Genomic DNA, 26,400 nt, shown 5'->3' with positions numbered 1-26,400 from the left:
GGAATTTTGCATATTTTGTAAGCTAAGCAGTGACAGTATTACGGGCAATGCAATCCAAAGTCTTGCAGCATTACCCAAGTCCACTAAAGCAGAAAGGCAGAGCACAACTTGTAAAGCAAGTATCCCTGAACTCTCAGCTCATCACTCACTTGTTTGTCTAACAGCTGGGTTTTCTTCAGGGTGGGCTCTTGGACTACATACATCCCACAGAAAATGGTATTTGATTTACTGCACTCTGCTGACAAAATCCCTTTGCTGACTTCAGCCCATAATGAGCCTGCAGTCATGCATACGAAGGGTCTGGCGTAGCTGCTCCGTGGCAGCGGCTCTTCAGCAGCGGGAGAGCCAGGCAGCCCATGCTGATGTCCGAGCAGCTCTGCAGCACGTGCTTACAGTTTGTACTCCTGCTCTTCTCCTCTGGGATGTGGCCAGGGAAGCTCCAGATGACTGGAGTGTCTGTGGAGGGCTGGCTGGGTGCTGGTGATGCAGGAAGCGTAGGAAGCCAAAGTTTGCAAACAGTCACTGCTCATCACTGGGTGGGCAGTAACTGCAGCTTGCCGGAGCTGTTTGGCGTGACTGTTGTTGAAGTTTGCAGGCACTTATCCCATGGCATATGGGAGAAAAAAACTTTGAACACCATAGGTACCTCGTGCTGGTTTATCATGAGTATTAATGCATTAAGAGAATATGAAGGTTTGAAGGTAAAACGTAAATTTCATAAGTCAAACTCTTATCAACATGGTCCACACTCTCATTTGGGTTGCATACCCCAGATACCAGGTATGTCAACATGAAAGTGTGTCTGTGGCTGATGATAATCATGTAAAAGAAAACCTAAACTTCCACCTAAACTTGGTGTTTGCAGACTGTTACGAGTCAAAGAAGGTATTTCTGAAACTGTCGGTCCTGATTCCTCATTCTTGATCCCAACCTGGAAGGCAGTCTGTTGGCACTTTATTAATTGTTCTCTATTCTGCTTCTCCTTCTGGTACTTTGTTTCTGAGTGAGTCCAAAGTCAGAATGTACTTGATTAAATACATCTAACTTTGGCATGTGAAGAATCTCTTTTTTAACCTTCTACTTAAGCAGCAATATAAAGCATTTAACAGCTACAGAAAAGTTTCCCCAGCTACAATTTGGATGGTCATCTTGAGTTTCCCCAACATATAATAATTCTCGGACATCATCAATGGGATGATCAAAGCGATCAGTTAGAAGGGACATGTTTGTTAACCACAGCATTCCTCTTCAGTCCTCTCTGCCTCTTTTCTCCCATCAAGATAACATGCGGAAGCATGCAGGGAATAGGCAAGCATTGCCTTGAACTTGGCATTTTTCTACTTATTATATCACTGACTTATATAGTACCTGTGTGCCAGCACTAATATTCCAGCACAAAGGAATTGTGAATAGAAAACCATGTATGTGCCATATGCCACATGCTTGCTAAGTCTGAAGTCCCAGACCTAGGTAATTATTTCTTGCATTAATCAGTTCAAACAGAACTAAAATAAATCACTAGTTGCATGTTTACCATTTTTCTCCTCAGTTGGCATCTATCTCTGCTTGCCTGCTCAGTGAGTTGTGAAAGAAAGTAAACACTCTGTCCCTTTATTGACACCACGTGCAAGTGAACTTAGGATTAGTTTCAGCTAGCAGTATACCAAGACATCAAAAGAAGATTGGGTTTTTACATGCTGAAATGCTAACTTTTCCACAGGGCATATATTATTGGGTTCAGTGCTGCTGCTATTAATCTGATGTTTTTAATTTTAATGAGAAGGTATTTTATTGCATTGTCTGATCAGCAATGGATTTGGGAGTTATAGGAAAGTTTGTCCTGCCTAAGATTTCATTGCTGAAATTGAAAAGGCTCATCATGTTTTCCCAGCATTTCCTATTTCTGTCCTATGATGATACCTGTAATTATCTCTCACTTCCCTTCGGACTTTTCCACTACCTTCACTAAAGTTTAATGAGAATGATGTTTATCACCAGCTTGCAATGAAAGGAAAGGAAGAATGTGCTGTAATAGTAAGTGCTGTGGATAAAGGGAATGGGTCTCATGCTCTTTTAGAAAGAGAGAATCAGATCTGATTTTCTGTGGAGCAGCATACAAATGCAAGTCTTTCCTATTCCCATCAAATGACTGCATCTCTTCTTCCAATGGAAGCAAGAACATTGGCTATAATTCAAGGGAAAAAGCCAGCTTTCAGGCATCTGTTTCTTATCAGTTATTCAATTTTCTATTGTTGTATTCATGAGAAAATGTTCCTAGTTAAGGCACTGTTTTGTCATTTTTCTGCATTTGATTTTCTTTCTCTGCTGCACCTCTGAAATTCCAGCTCTGGATTGCATAGCTTTTGTCACTCCATTTATTAACCTGATTGTAATGGAGCCATTAATGAGACAATGAGATTAGTAGGAAATAAGAAATTACATTCATTTCTTAGGGAATATATCAACAAACACAGTTTCCCATATGAACCTCTGACTCATGACCCATTATTGACTGAACAGTTCGTGTCAAAGACCTGTTTGCTAAGTCCAGTTTGTATTTATTTGACTCCCAGCTTGGAACTGTTTGAAATTTTTAACATGATTGTATAAAGAAAGTTTCAAAGAGATCATGCTTTTGACAGGATCTGATTTTCCAGCTTAATATGATCTGTTATATTTTTGAATCATAGACTCATAGAATAATTCCAGTTGGAAAGGATCTCAGGAGGCAATCTAATCCAACCTCCTGCAGGGTCAGCCATGAGGTCAGATCAAGTTGCTTGGGGCTTTTCCAGTCTGGTCATGAAGCCCTCCAAGGACAGAGACTGCTTAACTGTCCTCATGATTAAAAAGCTTTTGCTTACACCCACTCAGAACCTCTTATTTCCATTTATGCACATTGTCCCTTGCCCTTCCACCACACACCACTGTGAAGAGCCTGCCTCCATCTTCTTGGTAGCCCCCTTACAGTACAGTAAGGTTGCCATTAGGTCCCCCAAAGTCAAATCTTCTCCAGGTTGAAGAAGTCCTTCCTCTTCCCTCGGCCACCACTGACCATCCTGGTGACCCAGGCGTGCTGACCTCACCCCAGTTCATCAAGGTTTTTCTTGTACTGGGGTCCCTAAAACTGGATGCAGTATTCTAGATGTGGTCTGATGAGTGCTGAGTGAGGGGGGATAAGGACCCCCCTTGATAAGCAGGTCCTGTGCTCCTGTTCATGCTGTCCACCATGCTACCGTCCACCTTTGCTGCCAGGGAGCACTGCTGGTTCATGTCTACCAAGATCCCCAGGTGCTCTTCCGCAGAGCTGCTCCCCAGGCAGGCAGTGCCCAGCAGTTATCATTGCAAGAGGTTACTCCTTTCCAGATGCAGGAGTTTGCATTTGGATTTCATGAAGTTTTCTACGTTTTCATTAAAATTCTCCACATTACTCTAAAATATGTATTTAAAGATGTGGAATAGTAATTTAAAAGGAAATTTTTGTTTAATTGTACTAGAAATTTTAGTAGAAGATACATTAAATTAATGTCAAAAATGTTACCAACTCCTCCCCTGGAAGGATGTTAAAAGATCATCTTTGCATGAAACAATTGGAAACAATTGGAAATTGTCCAATTTGAAAGTTGTCCGAGCTATGAAATGTTCATGTTTCACAAAAAAACCACCCCAGCCCCAAACAAAACAAACCCCTCAACCCCCTCTAAGCAGAAGGATATTGAAATCTCTTTCACTTAGCAGAAAATCCCCCCAAATCCACCTATTGGATTTCCCTTAGTCAGACATACGCAGCGGTTGGAACTCCCCTTTATGCCTCCAAGTCCTCCCCCTTCACTAACTAAGCATATCTGCCTTTCCAAATGAGCTGCAGCCAAAACCACCATTCCCAGATGCTTCAGATTCCTGAGCTGACTTGTGCTTACTTTTTAAAATTACTTTTTTCATGAAGAACAGCAGTTTAAATGAACCCTATGCAATAATATATAAGGTAAGTTATTTCCCAGAGTAGAAGAAATGAGTATGATTCCAGTGTGCTGTGCAGTACTGGGCTTGGGAGAACAGTGTGTCAACTATCACCATGTATGCTATAGAGCATCTTCTTTTCAAGGTAACTGGCTTGTTTCTTTACTTATTCATAGCACAAATTACACAAGCTGAAAAAAATACAATACGGTATATCATGCAGGGACACAGCACTACAGAAATCACTTTGTGCACATGCATATGGACACTTCTACAGAGTAAGACGATTTTCTATATCCATTGATTAGAATTTAAGTAAGCATATAAATAAGATTGAGAGAGGCATTTGTTTATCTCACTAAAGGTTCTTTTCATCTCTGTAAAATTTCAGGTTTTTCTTTTTTTTTCAATTTATCTGAGAATAAAATACAAGACTAAGACAAAGACACTCAGAAGTATGGAATTGCTCTGTGGTCAGTCAAAGGCCATAATGTAGTGGCTACAAGTCCTTCCACAAAAAAGCAGGCAGGAAAGCTCAGTGAGGCTACATCTATATGAAGTCAGTAAACTAGATTTTTTGTTCAACAAATTTTAGTAACAATTTTGTTCATTCCATTTCCAATGAAAGAGGGAATATAGCAAATACAAACATTTGTCTGCATCCAGTTTATCTTGACAAAGATACTGCTTGAAATTTTCTTCAAAGTTTAATTACTTTCTGTAGCTCAGATACCGCCATTGTATAATTCTACCTGCAATCAAAAGTATTTTGAAGTAATACAATTAGTTTTAATGCTGTTGGGTCACCAAAAGCATTGTGTTGGCTTTACAGCACGACTTGCACCCTTTGGCTTCCAGTTCCACGGAACTGATTCAGAACTTGATTCAAACTGAACTTTAAGTCAGTTAAACTCAACAGAAAACAAAGAACTAGCTTGCTTAGAAAAGAGAAGTTTTATGAGCATTACTATCCTTATTGCCAATGTTTTTCTTTTCTGTTATGTTTTCTTATCTTCTAGTTCTTCTAGGTATTGGCGCTAGAGCTTTTTGTGTTTGTTTTACAGAAGTTTTCCATTTAGACCTCAAAACCTGTAATTGGGTCACTGTAAAAACACCCTGTGACCTCTAAAAACAATCTGCTTCATTTGGAAAAGTATCAAAACCTCAACAGAGCAATGGCCTTTGTGAAAATCATTGCTAATGAATGTATTAATAATGTGGTATGACAAGGGTTTATAAGATTAAGTATTCATGTTCACATTGCAGTATTAAGGTACAAACCTCTTACTGTATCATATTATGCCAGAGATCCTTAAATAATTGATTTATTAAAATAAATAAATATAAAAAATAAATCATAAATAAAATGATCTTGCTTTGGAAGGATATGAAATGAGTTTAGATTGATGCGACTTTTCACTACTGCAACAGAGCTATTGCTCAGAAACATGTACAATTATTATCTTGGCATTTTTAGGCAACGAAATTCTGTCTGGCTCACACAAATATTGCCTGTAATACTCAAGCCTTTTACATTTGATTTTTTTTCTCTTAAGGAAATAGACAATACAAATGAAAAAAAGAAAAATGGTATGTGCATACATTACAGAAAAGACAGAGAGATTTACACTATTTGCTTGAGAGGTACGTTCTAAAATTTCAGTCAGTTCAAAGTGATTTGTTTCCATAGCACATGTCTTGATGCCATCTCTGTTCACATTAAAGAACATCCCTGAAATACTCAAATAATGTTTTCATAGTATTTCCCTGAAAAAATGGTCTGCATTTTCAGAACAGTTTTCTTGCTTAGAAATTACTCCCTTTCTTGTTCTTACTCTACAGATACCCTGAAGATTTCAAATTAAGAGAAATGCCAAACCCCTGAAAAATTGGCCCATGCGTTACCAGTGACGGACTGGAAAAGTTGTTTATTCTCATGAAGGAGTGAGTGCCATAGTAACCTCACTAGACACCAGAAGTATGGAAACAATAAGTAGAAGTATGGATACAATTACTTTTAAGAGCCACTGTAAAAATTTTTTTTTTTTTTTGCAGAACAACAAGTGCAAGTATTAGAACTACAGGACTTAAGTTAGATTGTAAGCCAAGTAGATGACTTTGCATAAAGATCATGGGCGTAATGACATCTTTGCAGTATCAAGTTACAAAAGGTTTATAGCACTGCAGTCAAATTGTTGTTTTCTTTAAGAGAAATACTAACAGGAACCTACCTGTAGTAATATCTTTTATGATAGTTTTTCATTAATCTCAATGTATTTCAAAAGTCTCAGACCTTTTGAATTGGTTTTCCTTTAGCTCAGGGAAATCTTTTGTTTATTTCCTATAGGCTCAGCATCACGACTAGGCTGCATCAGTAAAAGTTACGTCTTAGGTTGTGGGTCATTCTTTTTTAAATGAAGAGGAAGTAGTATGTGGACTTGCATCTTAAGTTATCGAGTATTGTTGTTGATTACTGAATATTCGTTATGATTTTTTTCTAATCAACCAAAGGGAGTGTGTTACTATTTCATTACTATAGTAATGGAAGTTACTAAAGTTACTTATAATAACTAGAAGCTTTGAATCAAATTGGGGTGTTAGTAGATGCTGGACAACATAACATGAGAAACAATCCTTATCCAAAAGGGTTTTCAGTCTAAGCCCTGGAATCTGCAAACATTCTGGCACACTTTACAATTAGACATCTTCTCCTGAAATTGTCCCAAACTATCTGCCACAAGTCTTTGGAGACACATGATTTGAACAAAGTGAGTTGCTACTCCAAGTAGCTGACTTCTCTTGAGGATAGCAGGAAGCAGGTTGCCCACATAAAGCCAAGTATCTTGGCTACATTAAAATTTGTTGGATCAATCATGAGGACACCTGAGTTTCTAAAAAAGATTAAAAGGCTAATGGAATATTTTCATGTTGCAAAACAACCATCTTAGTCTTGAAAATGGTCAGATGATTTTGGCTACAACTACCAAAGAAAATCTGATTTGGAAAATTCCAGTCCAAATACGAAATTTATAATAGCTAGTGAGAACACAATCTGAAGGAAAAAAAAAGGCCAGTCCCTGGCAAACTTATCAATAAGCAGCACTACCTGCTTTGCTTTAATATCGCTATGATTTATGAGCAAAAATTAAGAAACAATTATAATGCAGCCCCAGCTGTACTGAGAGGCATCGTCGGTAGCCATCTCATGTCTTCTGTGAGTACTTAGAAGATCCACGCCTGGTAGATGATTTCTCAATTCCCTTATGCAGCCAGTCAAGAGACGTCTAATAAATTTCAGAATAAATAACTGCACTGTCATGCAATCTTTCAGCCAAGGTGGTTCTTCAGAACCACACCTTATTTAGGTCAAACTTGTGACTTTATTAGTGTCCGAACTTGTCAGTTGGCCGGCGACAGCGTCCGCCAGGCTTGGCAGGGCCGCGCTGGCTGCAGGCCAGCCACAGACAGCCCCCAGCCCGTCCGGGACCCCGTGGCACTGCCTGTTTAACAGATTTAGGTCATGCAAGCCATAATTGCGGGGACAAGGGGTGAGAGCAAGGAGAGCGCTGGGGTTAGCCTGCTCTGGACCGGGGGCCCTCTGGTGTGGAATGAAGGTGTTCGAGATGCTGAAGGACGAGAGGGGGCCTCCGCCCCGGCTAGGCCGGCGCGGAGGCGGCGCGCGGTGGGAGCTGAGGCACTGAAGGGAGGGGGAAGCGGAAGGAGCTGAGGCGCGGGGCTGAAAGGGCCAGGGGGGCCCGCGGCGGGCGCTGCCGCTCTGCACTTCCCGGCTGCTGCCACTACACGCCGCTCTCCGCCAGCGGGCGGCGGCCTGCCGCGCCTCCCCCCCCAGCCCGCCAGGGGGCGCTGCTCCCTTCTCGCCTCCGAGCCGCGGAGAAGGGCTGGAGAGGCTGCCGGGAGCCGCCATTTTCTCGGCGTGCGGTGGTTGTTGAGCGGTTGCCGCAACCGGTGCCGGTAAGGTGGGGGACGCGGCGTGGTGAGTTGTCAGGCGGCCGCGGCCGCGGGTACACCGGGTAGAGGGGCGGGACGGGCTCCCTGACTGCCCGCTCTGGCGGCTCTTGGTGCCCCGGACAGCTCGGGGGGGGCTCCCCGCGCGGGGCAGGGGCTCGGTCCTCTGCGCTGCCCGGGGTCCTCCCGCCTCTCACGCAGATGGTGCCGGGCGTCCCGAGGGCTGGTGGGGATGCCGCTACCCCGGCCTCTCCCAGGCGGCGGCGGCGTTGCCATGGTAACGGGGCGCGCCCCCTCCGCCGCGAGCTGCTCGGCGGGGCCGCCCTGAGCCCGGGGCCGCAGCGCCCCGGGCCGCTCTGCCGTCCGTGCCGGAGGGTCCATAGGCGACTTTCCTCTGAACAGGACATTTAATGTTGTGTTCTCCTTGCAGATGTAAAAGAAAAAAATCGCTGTGCTGATATGCGCTTTTGTGGTCATTTTTGGTTCTTTTGGCATACTTGAATATTGTCTTGTCTTCCCTTTCCCTCTCTTTTTTATGTTTCTTAATAGACCCATCACTTTCTAGAATGCCCTTTCTGCTTCTTGTTAACAAAAAGGCAGTTTTGTTCAGGTTTTCTACGGTAAGAATTCAGTAGTTATTAGGAATTCTGCAGGAAGAAGTTCAATCGGATCATATTTTTTTCAGTTGTAATTCAAACTTCAAGCAGTTCTCTTGAACAGTGGCTCTGTATTTTTGCTGATATATTTTTCTTTAACAGTTATTGTATTTCTGTTTCTGTACTACTGTCTATCTGATGCTCCTGTCTTCCTGATAGAAGCCCTATGAATAGGTGTAAGAATTATTTTTAGTCGTAGTAATTTCTGTCCAGTTTAACTGTTATTGTTTAATAATTTTGTTTAAACAAATAATATTGTTTAACTGTTATCTGCATCTGCTAAGAAGTATAAATTTGTTCCTGAAACTGCTTTTAGATATTTTTGCAGAATTGCAAAAAATTGTCCCTTCATTGCTACAGTCTTGCATTGTGATTTTAATACTTCGTATAGCTAAGTGGGAAGACTTTATTTCTTAAATGAACAATTAGAAACTACAAGATCTTATGGTAGACCAATTTGGAAGAAAAAGCAACTGACTGGGGAAAAAAATAACTTTTTTGGTCAAATATATTCTAGTACCTTAACACAGAGCAGTAGGATATACATGAATCTAATCTACTCTTTGTTTATCATGAAATAAATCACCACATAACAGAGGAGAAAACAGTGAAGTATTCTTTCTAAGAAAGCAAGTTTTGATGTGATGGATTTGTTGATTAAGCTTTTATTTGGATAATTTTCATTTTCCCAAGTGCTTCATTTTGCTATCTACTTGATCGCTTTGCAGTTTTCTTTGAGGCCCTTTAAAGAACACCCAACTACTTCTTTCTGTAGAAAACTTGGCACCTACAGCATTTGCCAAGAAGGGCAAGGGAACAAGTTAATCATTGTTCTGTACCTCCTCTGACCTTGCCCTTTATAACCAGCAGCAAAAGTGAAAGAATTCTGATGAGGGTGGTTGTTTGGTTGTGGACTTTTTTTGACGACTCCCACTGATATGAAGTAGACTAGTATTTGTTATTGGAACAGTAAGAAAAAGTGTGTTCGTATCTCCTTTTTTGAAGTATGAAGACAGATTTCATTTCAGGCCTCTGTGTACCTGTGATAGTGCTCTACATCTATTGCTATCCTCCCAGGGTGAGTGAGACAGCTGCAGGGAGCTGAAGAGTTTTGGAAATATCCAATTTATAATCGGATGCAGAATTTCCTAGGATAGAGAAGTCTGGATCATTGGATCTTATTCCATCTGCTGTTACAGTCTTTCTCCTTTTTGCTGCCCTCTAGTTTTTAATACCAGGATTTTGTTTTACCCGCTTCAGATCTGCTGGAGTCTCCCCAGTCTTGTCCCTTGCTAGTTTCAGTAAGACATCTGAATTTCAGACTTTCCCTGACCTCAAACTCTTTCAATTTTAGAATATATTTTAATTTGGATTTCTCAGACAAAGGATAGAATTGAAAATATTTTTTTTATCATAATTTTGGAGTTGTGCCTTTGTAAACTGTGCCAAAGGTTATGTGAAAAGGGAAGTTTTTAACCTTTGTTTTTTCTACCAACAGGAATGTAAATATTGGAATTTTTTCTAAAGATTGGTGGAAAATAGAGATGAAAACAGTATCTGCTTTGATTAATCTATTACTAAAGTTGGTCTAATTAGATACTAATTTCTTAGGGAAAAATTATTGTAAGTACCCTTCGCATTTTTTTTGTTTCAGGAGTTAATGGCGTACAGTCCTTTTCTGCTTTTCATTTTTCATAGCATGTGGTCTGTCTTGCAGAGCTCTAATCCAAAATACCCTGAACGTGATGACCGAAAGTCAGGCTCCAGAAATAGCAAGATTTTTGAATGTGAAAAAAAAGTAGCTGTGTGTGAAGGTTGAAAGTATGCTAAGAGTGAAAGTGGCATGCCACAAAGCTTGAATTGAATGTTACTCCTATCATATAAATGCACGTACCTTGCAGTTCATTGTCCTTCCACTTTTATGTTTCAGAGAGTTTCTTATTAAGTAGAAAGGCAAGCAGGGTGTTTTCAACAGGTGCAGCTTTCATATTTCACATTTTGTACCATACTATAATTAGAATGAATCCCCAAGTCATCCCAATTTCCTGACAAACTGAAAATTAAAATAGAGAGGATAATTCAAGAGAGATTTCTGAGTTTACAAGATGATGAGTTGTATGTGTGTATATGTACGTACATATGTGTGTGTATATATGTAAAAACATATATATGAATTCACTTCATTCTTTCATGGAAAAACATTCATGCTAGTGGTACCAGAAAGTATCATGATGCTTCTGCATCAGGCTGCAGTTAAGCGAACATGAATAATGACCTAAGCGGCACTGATGTGGTCAGGAGTATAGCTGGGTGGAAATGAACACTCCAGTGGGTGAGGCAGCAGGTGATGGGCTGTCTGTACTTGTGTGGTTTTACAACTTCTTTCTTTAGAATCCAGAAGATTCATCAGTTTTGCCGTGGTATTAATCATGTTGCTGTAGCTGAAGTTCCATATCATTTTGTCTCCTTGATGAAAGATGCCCTCTTTGTCCATCTTTTCCTTCAAGTATAAGTTTAAATGAATTGTGAAAGCATGTAACACTAAAAGCTGGAGCATAGCTCATACTCAGGAAAGGAGACGCATCTCAGGGCTCTGCAGGTTTTGTTAGACATTTTTTACTATTGGCTATTCTACTTAATATACCCCTATTGACTGCATAATTTTTAATTTCTTAACCAAAGGAGCAGTAACTCAACTTTTAGGGGTTACATTTCTATAGCGATACATTTTATAATCACATATTTCAACTTTATTTATTTACTTTTATTCAGCTCATTTGCTTCATAGTTAACAAAAGTAGCTTGCCATTGCTGCTTTTAGGAGAGTAGGATCTGCATACCTTGCATAGCCCCCAAAACATATTGGTAGACTTTCATGGATAAAACTGTGCTTCAAATTGAATTAAATACAACTTCCAAGCTGTTTTCTGTTAGAGGGATGCGTTCTGGAAGTTTAGTCTCAATTTCTTGAGGGAAGAACGTGAAGTTAAATCAAATTCCTATTAACAATACAGCTTAATATTTATTAAGCTCAATTAATTAATAATACAGTTAATGAATTAAATGCTTTGAAGTTAAAACTAAAATTATATAAAATGTAGATTCTAAATCACTTAAATTGTACGTCTAAAATGTAAGTGTATAATATGAAAATGAAGAATCTTTTTAAAATGTATTTTGCCCCTCCCCTTTATATGGCAGTAGTCTTGTACTGAATTTGAAATCTATTTTCACAGTGAGTTGTGTTAAGAAGCCTTTTATAAGAGGGGGAACAGTAGACTAATTAAGCAAATGAAGATATTGGTAGGAGGTATGGAAACAGAATGAAAAAACTAATAGGCTGATTTTTCAAAGTGTTAGGGGTAAAAAAAAAAAAAAAAGCCAGAAATGTGAAAATTACTCTTTCCCTATGATTTACCTGAAACAATACTTACAGAATCTCAGTAAGCTGAAATGGTATAATTCAAGCAACCTTATAATTACAAATTGATAGCTAAATCACACACAGACTTCTGTGTGATTTACAGGAGCACAGTGCCTTTCATGAAAAATATTTCATTATATTCCTGCTTATGCCGTGAATAAAACATTCATCTCACTGGAACCGCCAGAGAAATTTGAGACCGCCAGGATTGCTCCTCCCTTTTCTATAGTTTTGTTTTGGTGGGGGTTATTTGAAGTCCTGTGCTCTTGGTGTTGGCTCTCCTATTCTCTACTTTTACCTTTATAATCTCTCTTTCCATCTCTTTCTTGGTAAGCTTGAGGTTTGGTAGGATTGTTTTGGGGGGGGGGGGGGGTATTGTTTTTGGTTGTGTTTCCTGCCTTATTTTTAGGTAGTGTCATCTGTAGGCAATTCATTTCAGTGGCAGCAGCTGTCAGAACTAAACCTTTGCTTTAGAGAGGTTTTCCTGTGTCCAAATTAAAAATGCCAAAATTTCTTTGGCATTTTCTACTCATTTAGTACAAAATGCTTTGACCTAACCCCTTAGTAAGGTGTGGTAGACTAAAATGGTTTTCTCCAGACCTTTAGTCCTTCCTCTTCTTTGGTCACACTGGATAGCACTTATTTATACATTCATTAATGGCTCTAATTGATTATGTCTTATGTTTGACTTTTGACATCTCTGTAGGACTATGTACTTAGGCTACAGCATGACAGTTTTTTCTACAGTGGCTGGTATTTACTCCTTCCTTCTCATACAAATAGCTAAAGTTCTTCTGAAGACATTTATCTTGTAAGTTCACAAACCCAATTTTTTCTCCTCTGCCTGTGGCAGATGCAAATTTGTCCCACTCTTACCTGCTGAGAGCACTACCATGAAACCATTCTTCTTGTTTATTTCTCTAGCCCATACCCATATGACTTCTTCATGAAGAAAAATACAATATGAAAATCATTCTCAAAATAGTACGTTTCTAATGGCCTGGTTGGAGATGGAGAGAGTGAGGAAGTCTTTGTGACTGCAGTCAAGAATTAAGAGAATCTAATAGCCTACTATAACCTTGAGCAGCTGACTGACTTCCTATGATGGTGAACCCTGATGGGAAGCTGTCAGACCTGTTTGAAAAACAGACAAATGAAGCTGAGCTGATGGATTTATCTAAGCTTTGGTGCTGAATCGAACGGTGTTGTGTAGATACATACCCTCTCTATAAAATAAATTTTAAAAATATCTCTAAGTGTAAGTTTTTAAAAATGGCTATTGATACTTAGATGTAAGTATACTAAGATTTGCAAACACTGTTTAAATCCTATGTTTCTTGTAGTTTTAATCTTTATAAGTACTCTTTCTGTTAGCAGCATGCACCTTCCTTGATCTAATTGCAGTTCACAAAGTGAACTTCACTTGTTCAAAGTGAAGTTCACTCAAGCGACATATGCATGATCTGTGTGTCAGCTGGTACAGTATGTTCTGTTTGATACTTACTTGGTGCACTACTCTCACATTTCAAAATTCAGTCAACAATAAACGCTAATGTTGCTCTCATAGTCAGCATGTCAAGTAGTAGAAGCTCCATGTTTATGGACCCTTGAGTCAGGAATGTAAGGCTGTGCAAGTAGGTTTCTGAATTGGAGGCTACTGCCTTGTCTGTCATGTGGAAGAATTAAAAATAACTCCTTATAATGCAAATCTGCTCCAGGGCTAAAGGTAGAAATAATCATGTCTAATAAAATATACTTGAAAGAGAAAAGTGTGTTCTGTACTTTTCCTTTGAAGCATTTCAGACTAGATAATGCAATGACATTGTATTTTTGCATAAAATCATACCTGTTAAGATTTTTAAACCTGAATTGAACATGTTTGGCTTGCAAAACCACAGTGTACAATTTTGCATTTTGAATAAGTTAACATTTTTGCTATAAATTCTTTTATTTTTCCTTCTGAAACGTAATCAATAGGCTGTATAAATTGATACTTTAGCTTGAAAGTGGGAAGTGTCTTATGACAAATACCTTCAGATGTTTAAAAGCAGGATTAAACTTGGCTCAGCTTCTGGAAATCTTTCAGACTAAAATAGGCTTTGTTTACTCACTGCATATATAAGAAGATATTTAACGCTTCAATAATAGTTGAAACAATCTCCTGGGCTTTACAAGTGAAGATGAACTGTAACATTTATGGACCTTCTACTTTTAATTCATATGTGATTAATTAAATCTATGCAGAAAGACTTAATTAACTTCCATATGCATGAAGTATACTCTCTGAACTCAGGTTTGCTGCTGGTATGTATTGTAAAGTCTTGTGTACATGTCTTAATTGGCTGCTTTTTATGAATTTGTGTTTCTTTGCCATAAACCATTAAAAAATTTACCTTCCGTTATTTTTGTTCTGCCATTAATGTTTGTCTGAGTGCTGTTATGGTGCAAGATACTGTTCTAAGTCATTACTCCGGTTAGTTGGAGTAAGGCAACTGTTAAAATACCTGTCTAGAAATACTATTCCTAAGCTAGTTTTAATTTTACACTTTGAACAGTTTCTTTTAACAGTTGTTTGAAATAATTAAACTTGATGTTGCATTTAAAGTAGTACTAATGTATTTAAAGCAGTACTTGCACAGGTGAAGAGTTTGCCTCAATGCTTAATAAATCTGTTAATGTCTTTTTCTCTTACATAAAATTATACTGAAGCGTAAACCAACTATGTATAGAGGGGCTGTTGTAAGGAAAGGGCTTCATAATGTGGATGGAACGTTGTTAAAGCTAGCAGATACCTGTGGGGGATTTGTCCTGCTTCTGTCATTGCAGTATTTAGACGTGGTTTTGAGAGGCTTTTAGAATGATGGTTGAATCTTTCTGCTCCAAAAGATCAAGATTAAATAATGTGGTTGATATAGTTTGAAACAGTTAGTTTATATTAAAGAGTTGATCCGTGGTGATTGGACCTTCTGTCAGTACTTGCTGCTCTTCTGGTATGTGCTTTTCACACTATTCTGATTGTGAGGATCAAGATAGATTGCTTACCTCCAGAGAATCCAAATGTGGCAAATACTTTGATTATCACCATATTGAGGACATAGGGTTTTTTTTTTAATTCACCAGGTTAACAGAAGGGGCATTGAAGTATTCATAGCACTGTAGAAAAAACTGTTCGAAATAATAAAGCCGCTAATCTCAATGTTCTGAGTGATGAATGCAGTATGTATGATTTTTTTTATTTTTATCCTAATGCTTATTTCCAGTTATATTTTCCGTCAGTTGTTAGAAATTCCAGTACAGTGCATAGAGATTTCCCCCCCCCCCGCCCGCTTCAGATACTGCTGTTATATCTGTCTGAAAGGTATTATCCTGTGAGGGTGGTACAGATGCTGAATTATAGGTAGTTCTGTCAGTTTATTTTTGCCTAGCATTCACAGTTAATGAAAACTAATCAATAAAACTGGAAAAGAACATCTCAGTTAATTGAATACGATCTCCATCCTGTTTTCTAGTATTTCAGCTTAGTCTTTGATCCTCTTCCTTCCTTCTTTGTGTCCTTGCTCAAGTATTTCCTTCTCAGTTCCTTAGCGTCATTAAAACAGACACACATCTTTCCAGGAAACACCAAGAGGATCAGCAGAGTAAGTGGAATAAAACTAGTACAAACAGATTTAAGTAATAGTTTAAAACTCATGCGATTATTTCTGTTAGGAAAGTCTGTCAAATATGAGACATACCACCTATGTGATACTTTGAGTTCTGCAGCCCGTATTTTTAAAGGTGAGAACTTATTTTGGGAGAAGAGGAGAAAATGTACAATTAAACGTTATATGTTTGTAGGCACTCTGAAAATGAAGCCTGCTTTAAAAGTGAGGTCTTTGGAATGAAATTATCTAAAAAGTAGATGTTTGACAACTGCATGAAATACCAATTTTTGGGGTTTTCATCTTATTTACTAAAAAAAAAAAATAATATTCAGAGGTTTCTTAAGTTTTCTGATTTTGGAGGGGGAGAGTTTTAGTGAAAGAGTCCAGAAAAGTACCGCAAGACCCAGGCTTACTCATGCAGCATAAGTATGATTTGAAGATCATGCCTGTCAGAGGGCACTGAAGAATCTGGGCCTTACTTAAGATACAATATTTGTTCAAATTGCTTTGGTAAAATACCTTCTTTAGTGTATGAAAAATAATGACCTACTTTAAGCAGTGCACTCATGTTATAATGAAAGTTTTTTTATATATATATACACGCATCCAGTATATATTAATGTAGGTTTTTATTCTTTATGCATATGATATTGCTGTATCAGACTCTTTTCTTTTTAAGAATGGCAGGTTTTAAGATGAGTTCTGATAACGGAGCAGTTAAGTGGTGCTTAGAACATGTAGGTAGTTTGTGAGAAGTGGGGGCATAGTTAATTCTGTCGCTTAACTGTTTTTTAACTTCCTGTGTCACAGTCATCATTGTAATGTGTGGTCACTCCATATGGCATAAGGAACAAAAAGCACAAACCAAGGGTGATCTTTGTGTCTCCAGTAAATTCTTGAGATCTGTCAGGCTTGAACCTTGGTCTGTCTTTATCCCTGATTTCACTAAGAACAGGAAGGGCAAATTACAGAGTAATGGACAAGTAGATAGTCCCTGATTTGCCGTAGTTATTTTGTATGCAACAGATCAAAAGGGGATGTAGAAGCTCTATTCAGATTTTTAAAGTAAATGTAAACCAAAAAGAGGTAATATGTACAAATTTTAATTGGATGAGTTGTTCTTTCACTGTTTCTGGACTAATTTCTGTATAAGTAAAGTAGAAATTAAGATCTACTGCTATCCATACATTGAAAGCATATGCATTTGTTTTGTTTTTTCAAGATACGTTTTGAAAAGGAGTCCCTGAAAGATGTGAGGTAGGCTTTGTTTGCCTTCTTGTAGAAAATCTCTTAGGCATGCAGATAAGAAAATTAGTATGCACCTAACAGTATTTGAGTAATACAAATTGTTTTATTAATGCAGTGTAGTAGTAGTGATGATAGACCAGTAAGGTCACTTGAGATCTTTACAGAAACAGTCCTAGAGGATTTAAAATAAGATGTTAAAAGAAAATAAACATAAACTTTTAAACTTTTTTAATTAAAAACTACTGTTTTAAATATACATATGTATATAAAAAATTACCACATGTAGTTACTGATTATCCCCCCCCCCCAAGTCAAAACAAGCATATAGGTCAGATTTGTAGGTCAGTCAATGTAACTTATTCAGAAGCTATTTTTGAATTTGCTAAGCTAAAACAGAAAACCACAGTCTAATTTCTAGTGTCATTACATTAGTCATGAACTGACTTACAGAAGGAATTAAAGCTGGTGCTCAGAAGTAGTCTTGTGTACATGATTACATGAAGCAAGTATGCTGGGTCTCTAACGTTATGTTTTCTCAACCTGCTTATAGGTTAATTATCTTTGTCATCTTAGCAAAGGATGCAGCAATCCTGCAATGCATATCCATTTTAATTTTCCCCTCCCCTTCTGAATTTTAAAAGAGGTTTTGCCTTTCCTGTAGAAGCTAAATCTGGTACTATACAAGCAGTTATTAAAATTGTAACATCTGCATTGACTTTACAGAAAGTATAAAATATCAGTGCAGGTGTTGAGGAAGGAGCATGTTGAGGAAGCTACATTTTTGCCTGATGGCCTACCTTATAAAGGTGAGGACTGGAAAGAGATACATTTCAGGATTCATCTAGAAAATGGAGGAGGACACTTTTTTAAATATATACATACCCTGTTCTTCCTTATATGCATTTCTTTTTGCTAATTGCTGAATTGTTATTGCTTTGTGCTAAGAAGTCCACTTCGGCAGCCTACAAATAATTTAATTTATGACTTAATAAAGGATTAAGTTTGAGATGGGTATCAGCAGTAGCCTGTGTTTTACCCAAGACTTTCTAAGTCAATAATATCACTGCACTTGTCAGGACGAGATGAATTTTTACTGTGCTCTGACTTCATCCATCTTGGGATGAAGGTGGTGACTCTGTCAGTTTGTTATTCTTGCACAGGACATGACGGAACCAAGTTGCTTGCTTTCATCCTCATGAAAGAAGGGACTTGTCTGAGGACTCTTAGCAGCCTTCTGGCACAGAAGGGTGCAGGGCAGGATTCCAGTTGTATTCACCCTGGAGAAGTGTAGGCAGGAATAGGAATGTGGGGCAGGTGGTAAGGAGAACGACATTCCTTCAAGGAGGGAAGGGAGGAAAAGCTGATGGCAGAGATGCAGGAACTGGTGGTACTTCTGATAGAGGGTGTAGGCAGGGCATGCGAAAGTGGAAGCAGTGTGCTGGACACAAATGCTGGTGCTAGGTAGTCCAAGACACTGATCTTCAGAGCACAGCACTTTGGTGAAATGCCCCAGTGGAACATCTGATAGTTTATTTCATGAGATACTTTGCTAAAAGGAAAAGTGAGATGTATGTCTTTACAATATAACACAAGCCCAAAGGCTTTTTTCTTTTTGATGATGCATTTACCAGTTGATGCCCATCTGTAATGAGCATGGTGGTCATGGCCTTTGTATGGGTAAAAATGAAGATAGCTGTGTTTCAGAACTGGGCTGTAAAATTTTGCAAATGTGGTCTGGCTTAGATCAGTATTTCAAGTTCAGTAACTTTATCTTGGGTTCAGAAGCCTGTTGGCAGGGTTTTGCCCAGAGCTTTTGCTAAATATTTTATTGATTTCATTCTTACAATGTTTGTTTGTGAAGAAGTAGAACATGCTTTGAAAGCTATAAATGTATAAACCTGTGTGTTTTCCAGTTAGATTTTTTTATTGGCCTGTAAAACTTCATGATCTTCCTGCTTTTCTTTACAGATATTTTTTGTTTGTTTGTTTGTTTTTAATGTTCTGGTGTTTGCGTCTGCATGGCAGGGGAAGCAGGCAAGGGTGAGATGGGAGGGAAGAGGCATCATTAGTTTTAATACATAAAAGATGGCTAGTTTAATTTAGCCAATTTCCAGGCTTGTGTATGTGTGTGATCTATTCTTCTGTATGTAAAGTTAAAACATTTATTCTTTGTTTAGGAAATCTGAAAGGAGAGCCCTACTTATGAAAAGATGACGTGTAATGGCCCAGATAACTCGGAAGCTTGTGCCACTGCAGACACTGACTGTGATCAGGAATGGGCACAGGAACACTACCGACTAGGAACTTTTGTTGGATTTCCACTTGGCTGCCCGGTTTCAGCATCAGCGCTAGCACGAGCTGGCTTTGTTTATACTGGAGAAGGTGACAAAGTGAAGTGTTTCAGTTGCCATACAACTATTGAAGAATGGGCGCCTGGGGATTCTGCAGTTGAGAGACACAGAAAACTTTCCCCAAATTGCAAATTTATTACTGAATCTACTATTCTGGAAAATAACATACATCCTCTCGCCGAGAACTACCAGCATAGAACTGAAAATGGTTCCAGCAATTCAGGCCTCCCGTATACTCTGGATGACCCATCTGATGTGGAGGCAGATTACCTTTTGAGAACTAGACAGGTTGTGGATATGTCAGATAATTTGTATCCTAAAAACCCTGCTATGTGCAGTGAAGAGACAAGACTAAAGTCTTTTCACAACTGGCCCCTCAATGGCCAGTTGACACCAGAGGAATTGGCTAACGCTGGATTCTATTATACAGGTACTGGTGATAAAGTGGCATGTTTTTGTTGTGGTGGAAAACTGAAAAAGTGGGAACCCAGTGACAGAGCTTGGTCGGAACACCAGAGGCACTTTCCCAAATGCTTTTTTGTCCTGGGCCGGGATGTTGGAAATGTTCCAAGGGAATCTATTCCTGCTGAGCTTGGGAGAAGTGGTCTGAACAATGCACAGCATCCAAGGAATCCATCTATGGCAAAATATGGAAGACGTCTACAAACATTTTTAACTTGGATATATCCTGTTGACAAGGAGCAACTTGCTGAAGCTGGGTTCTATAGCATAGGTAAGCCAGACCTTGAAATGACTAATATCTTTTACAAAGACATGTTATATGAGGAAGTGTCTTGTTACAAAAAAAGTAAGCATTTTTAAAATTCTAATGTGGAATGATTTGCCAGAATGTCTTTACGCTGTAAACTACTTTTCATATTTCTTGTGTAAAATGGTATACATTGTATCAATTATTTTTAATAGCAAAGTATAAACTTGGTCATGAATTTATTTTTAGCAGTAAAACATCAAAGTGTGTTTTCCTTGCCTGCTAAACCCCTCATAATACATCTTTCACAATGACAATTATTGTAGTTTTTTACAAAATGAAGTGCTGTCCTCCGGGTACTTACCTTAGATCTAAAGAGTGTGCTTGTGGAACCTCCAGAAGCCTATGAACAAGACAGTCCAGGTTGTGTGCCATGTAATTTAGTTAACACGTGCTTGCATTGTCATAGCATTCAGGCACCCGAAACTTTCAAATGCCGTTACTACCTACTGTAAAAGCTTTATGAAGACAGTGACTCCAGTGGAAGAGCTTTTGCTGTTAGATATGTGGTGTATGACTTGGATAAGACTCCAATGTCTTTGTGCATTGGTTTCCCAATTAGATTGAATTGTACAGTGCTGTTAAAGCTCTTGGAAATTGTTCCCTGAGAGATGCTGTACGAGTGCAAAGTGGTGCTGCTATTAAGTCACAAAGAAAGGGGGACTATCTGGGATAATTTCTTGCTTTCACCTTAATTGGCTTCTTTCTCAGTAGCTCTTGGAAGAACTTTTTAATCTGATTCCATGTGGTTTACTTGTGGCCATAAATAAAACCTTTGATACATTCTTGTATGGGTGATACATGGGCAATGTTTGTACCCAGTAGAACTCAATTAATTGATTTCTTCTCGGATTCCTAAAAGTACCTAGCTTCTCACAGCCAAGTAAAGTCAGGGTCTTGCACCTGGGTCAGGGCAACCCCCAGTATCAGTACAGGCTGGGAGATGAAGGGATCAAGAGCAGCCCTGCTGAGAAGGACTTGGGGGTACTGGTGGACAAAAAGCTGCATGTGAGCCGACAATGTGTGCTCATAGCCCAGAAAGTCAGCTGTACCCTGGGCTGCATCCAAAGCAGCGTGGCCAGCAGGTTGAGGGAGGGGATTCGTCCCCTTTACTCTGCTCTGGTGAGACCCTAGCTGGAGTCCTGCGTCCCGCTCTGGAGCCCTCAGCACAGGAAAACATGGACCTGTTGGAGCAGGTCCAGAGGAGGCCACAAAAATGCTCAGAGGGATGGAACAGCTCTGCTGTGAGGACAGGCTGAGAGAGCTGGGGTGGTTCAGCCTGGAGAAGAGAAGGCTCTGGGTAGACCTTATTGCAGCTTTCCAGTACTTAAAGGGGGCCTATAAGAAAGATGGAGACACACTTTTTAGCAGGGCCTGTAGCGACAGGACAAGGAGTAATGGTTTTAAATTAAAAAGAAGGCAAATTTAGACTAGATATAAGGAAGAAATGTTTCACACTGGGGGTGGTGAAACCCTGGTACAGGTTGCTCAGAGAGGTGGTAGATGCCCTATGCCTGGAAACATTCAAGGTCAGGTTGGACGGGACAGTGAGCAGCCTGCTCTAGTTGGAGATGTCCCTGCTCATTGCAGAGGGTTGGACTAGATGACCTTCAAAGGTCTCTTCCAACCCAAAGATTCTATGATTCTGTTTTTATATTGTGGAGGTGCACAAAATGGGCATCAGCTTATCAGACCCGATGGCTGTTCAAGCGACTTTTGTGAAAACTCTGTTTCCTGTGGCCTGAGAATATCTAGCTCTGTAGGAGAAATCTATCCATACCTCCTTTCATTTCAATAAAGGCAATGTCTAAGCAGCTTCTGGTACAGTCTTTGATTGCAGGAGGCATAGTGCTAGAACAGAGAGACTGCAATTTCTCCTAATGTCTCAGTCAGTTGTGCTGCTGCTGTACAGAGTCTGTTAATGGTGAAATGGAGGACCAAAAAGGCACATAAACATCCTTAATGCTTTGTGGTAGACTACTTCACAGCTTATTTACCAGTAGATAGAGCTATTTGATAATAGATTATTTTTAGCTTTTGCTTTTTATCTGTATAATTACTTGCTGAAATAAAATTCAGGAATATTTCATGTGACTCTTACTTTGTATTTTTTAAGCTCAAGTCTCTCTTGAACATTTGTTTCAAATCATATGCATATGTCCTCCTTTCAAATGGAGTCCTTTTTAGTTACAATTTCTAATCAATAAAATATTGGGGGTTTTTTGGTAACTTTTTAGTTGAAAACTTGTTGCTATGCCTACTAGAAGTCTGTAACTTTATTCTCATGTATTTCCTCAGGTAATGGTGATCATGTTGTATGTTTCCATTGTGGTGGAGGATTGCAAGAATGGAAGAAAAATGAAGACCCATGGGATCAACATGCCAAATGGTTTCCTGGGTAAGGCATTTTTTACTGTTTTCTTGTTGCGTGTCTGAGTCTTATCTACAGTATATTAATGTTTTATTGACAGACCACAGTACTAAAGGTTTTAGAGGGCTCACTATGGTTTAACATGGTTTAGATTTATGAAAATGACTTAATTTTTTTTTAATTGTCCTCCTCCACTTCCCTCTTCTTCATTTTTGTCATGTAGGCACCAAAGGAATATCAGTTATCTTCCATGGTTTATGTTTTTCCTTTTCAATAAGTGGAAAAGATTTTAAGGAATTTTTTGCACAGGGTCATTATTTTTGTTGTTCCATCTGTTCTACATTCTGTATTCCTGCTATTATATGTATCATCATCAAGATAAGCTTTAATGTTATATTGGAGGCCTCAAAGGAGGACATTAGGTAAATGTCGTCTTTGCGAGGTAGGAGGGAGTTCTTCTGAAGTGGGTGGCAAAGAACTAAACCTCGAGAGGTTGAGGGCACAACTAACTCAAAGGTGGTCAGTCTGAAAGGTTGCCCTGAGAATTGTACCTTCTGAATAACTTTACTTTCAAGTCAGTGTTGTTTGTATGTCAGCTTGTTTGTAGGAATTTATTAAAGGGAAGAGAAGATTTGTGTGTCTGGAGTTAACTGATGTCTCCACTACCAGAATTGTGAAGTTTTGTGAACATGTATCTGATTTTTTTTTTTTTGTCCTCCTTATCCAAGCGCTACATTCTAATTGTAGTTTTAACAGCTTCATACATGCCAAAGTTTGTAACTTAATGTCAGGATACAAAATGACTAAACTTCTGTCATGGTGCAAACAAACCTGAAGAAGTCAGTAGTGGTATTGAATTGAAAACATACTTCTGCATAATTTTAAAGGATTGAGGATTCCAGACCCAGAAGTAGTTTTTGGAAAGATTGCCAATTTTGTCTAAAATCTGTCTTGAGGAAAGGAAGAACAGTGACTCATTGTTTCTTACAGGTGGATAAAAGCTGTCCAAGTTCAAAGACTTACTTACTTGTATACCACAGATAAAAACAATGTCTTTATGTGTTAGCTGACAAATTTGTCTTTTGTGGTGAAATGCTCTCTGGAAGCTGGAAGTTAGTATTTATGCATTAGCTGATCCTTTTGTCAATAGTGGTACAGGTAGCTTTTAATTATTAGTCTCTGCCACTTGAAAGAGATGCCATTCTAAGTTTTTTGGCTTGGTGCAGTGAATGGTTGAGACGCATTTTCTTGCTACATTTCACTCTTCCTCATATGGGTTTAATTTGGTTTTAATTTGCTTAAATTATGTCAGATTTGATTACTTCCTCTCACATCATTAACTGTCTTATATGGAGTTTTTGTTTGCACATCAACTTCAGTGGCAGTATATCACTCTCACAGCATGCTATCTATGTCCATGACCTGCTGAAGGTGAAGTAAGTGCTGAATCTGCAGAATTATTGTCAAGGAGTTAATGGCATTCTCTAAATCTTCTGGTAGGGAAGAGCTCTGCCCACTGGCTAGGACTAGTTGGGAAATAGCGAAAGCAAGCACGTAAAGTACTTGTCTGACCAGTGACTGCTTTTCTTCGATTGCAAAAGACTAAAAGAACCAACATGTAAACATAATGTTTGTTTTTCACTGGAGTCTTTACTTTTATAAACCTGTGGCATCAGCTGCCATGGCCAACAACTCTTTAGCTTTCTGTTTCACCAAAAACGTGTAAAAGATAAGTAGTGCTGGAGTGATTAAGGTATTTATAGAAATGTTTAAATGACATTACTAATGTTGACTAAACATTTAGAGATTTCAAAAACAAGCATTCTGTATGATGTAGGAAATGTATCTAAGTTATGTAGTCAATTTCTGTTTGCTGCTTATGCAGTTTTATTATAACAAAATATTCTCATTTATAGGTGCAGATTTGTTACAAAGGAAAAGGGGCTAGAATTTATAAATAATGTTCACTTAAGAGATGGATGTAGGGATTCAACAGTAAGTGTCTTGCTTCTTAATCCAATATAAGTTTGTTAAAATAGAAAACAATGTTAATATAATTTTCACATGAAGTTACTCTTCTAATTATTTGCATATATTTAGTCCTCCTGCTGCTTCTTTCACTGGCAGAAGGTGAAAGACATCAAAGTATGTTTTGATTCTGTCATTCAGGATTTCTAGATCTCGCAGTTCTCCTTAGGTGGGTTATGGATCACAGGTAGGGTACCTTGCATATGTTTCATATTTGGTACTGAAAAAGTGCTGGTGTTCTACAGCCTGGGAACCTAAGATTTACAATGCATAACTTCTTTATTCAAGTGTAGTAGATAATTTTTCTTCTATTGTTTGTAGAGCATTCTTAAACTTGTATGCAGTCACTAAAAGGTAAAACCATTGTTATTTTACAATCCTTCAATAGACTAAGAATCCTGTATGTATGGTTATAGCAAAGATGGGTTAAAATGAAAATTTAAAATAGTATGAAGTCATAACAAAACACTGATACCTTTGCAGTTGTTCGGAGCAGATTTAATAGTTTTAGTCAATAAAATAACTGAGATCATATAGCTGTTTTCTGTCTTGTAACTGTATAGGTTTCCTTCTACCTTCTCCAGAATTGTAATTTTGTCTGTTTATATTTAACTTTTAGACAGAAGCTGCTGAAGGGACAATACTTCCTAAAGGTATCTGTTTAATAAACCCCCCCCACCAAATACCCCCTCCCCCATTTTGGAATATCTGTATTTGCATGTATAGTAAAGGAAATCATTAATTTTTAACCCTATTGCATTTTTAAATAAAGCATGACGGGCAAATTGTTGGATGATACTCTTCCATTGCTTCTAAACAACTGTGGAATGAATTCTGTTTCTCTTAGGGGAAATCTAATCATGGTTGGATAAATGTTGTAAAGTAAAGATTGTAAACCGTGGAAGAAGTATGTATAGGATGCAGACTTATTTTTATAGCTAGTAAGTATGCATCAAGTATTGAATTAGTAGTGCTGTTGGATGAATGTTAAAGAACACTGAAGTGAAACTCTGTTGTTCCTCTTCATGAGGCAGGAAGAGTTGGTCTGTTAAATAGCAAGGAATAGGAAGCTGAGAAAGCTTGAATAGCTTGCTACATGTTCCAGTATTACACATTCCTGCGGTGTTTTTCACAAATGCCAAGCAATAAAAAGACAAGACAGTTGAAGGGGTAGTAGGAAGACAACCAAGCAGCTTCATCCCAGGGAATGAGAGCTGTTGCTAGTAAGAGTGGTTACACAAAACCTATTTTAGAAATCTCTCATGCACTGCTCATTTATGAGAGTGAAAATTAGGTTAAAAAATTTTGCTCTTTGAACAATCTTTTTAAGTGAAGAAGAAAGTAGTCATTTACATGTAATAGAAGAACTGGAAATAAGTTTTTACAACTAGCAAAATTCTTGAATCGGAAATACAATTCCTTTGGCTAGGTATTTGCAAAGGTGTCTTAGAGTACTATAGTGAATGCTGTTGGATAATCAGATTAATCTTTGTTAAATTGTGGGGGGTTTTTTTTGGTTTTTTTTAATTTATTTCTTGTTTTAGGTGATGTCTTACAGAATCCTTTGGTACAAAGCGCCATAGACATGGGTTTCAGTTTGTCTGACATTAGGAACACCATGGAAAAGAAATGGCAGATGTCTGGAGAAAGTCACACATCCATTGGGGATCTGGTAGCAGACTTAAGTGCTCAAAAAGAAAATACAAGGGAAGAAGAACGAAATGAAATCCCAGTCGAGCGAGATGAGCTTATTCAATTACAAAACCTCTGTGCGTACTTTCATATTAGCTCTTCAGTCTATGAAATATATCGTATTGTTACCTGTTTATTCTACCCTCTGATCAAAGCCTTACTTAAGGTGGAGTTGCAGTATTGTAACCTAAAATTCAAGATATTTATTTTTGGACATAAAAAAAAAGCTGAACAAAGAGTGTTAAAATATTTGAGCGTAGCAGCATTTATAAAGATAATCTATAAAATAAG

The 26,400-nt window shown here is 38.5% G+C and overlaps 1 protein-coding gene across 1 annotated transcript in view; it reads left to right on the top strand.

Annotated features, from left to right (window-relative positions):
* Window positions 1-18,847: 18,847 nt before the first annotated feature.
* The window catches only part of XIAP (X-linked inhibitor of apoptosis), a gene marked incomplete at its 3' end in the record, with an annotated part of 17,615 nt that continues 10,062 nt past the window's right edge, over window positions 18,848-26,400 (top strand). Inside the window, 7 exon segments of the mRNA XM_082004172.1 lie at window positions 18,848-19,982; window positions 22,317-22,416; window positions 23,380-23,444; window positions 23,447-23,501; window positions 24,306-24,384; window positions 25,037-25,070; window positions 25,962-26,365. Of these exon segments, the coding sequence (XP_081860298.1) occupies window positions 19,109-19,982; window positions 22,317-22,416; window positions 23,380-23,444; window positions 23,447-23,501; window positions 24,306-24,384; window positions 25,037-25,070; window positions 25,962-26,365 (1,611 nt within the window). The 5' untranslated portion in view covers window positions 18,848-19,108.

Source organism: Phaethon aethereus (genome assembly GCF_964289735.1).
Source record: "Phaethon aethereus genome assembly, chromosome: 10".
Classification (NCBI taxonomy): Eukaryota; Metazoa; Chordata; class Aves; order Phaethontiformes; family Phaethontidae; genus Phaethon; species Phaethon aethereus.
Note: the sequence above shows the minus strand (reverse complement) of the source record. Positions and strands in the feature narration are given on the sequence as shown.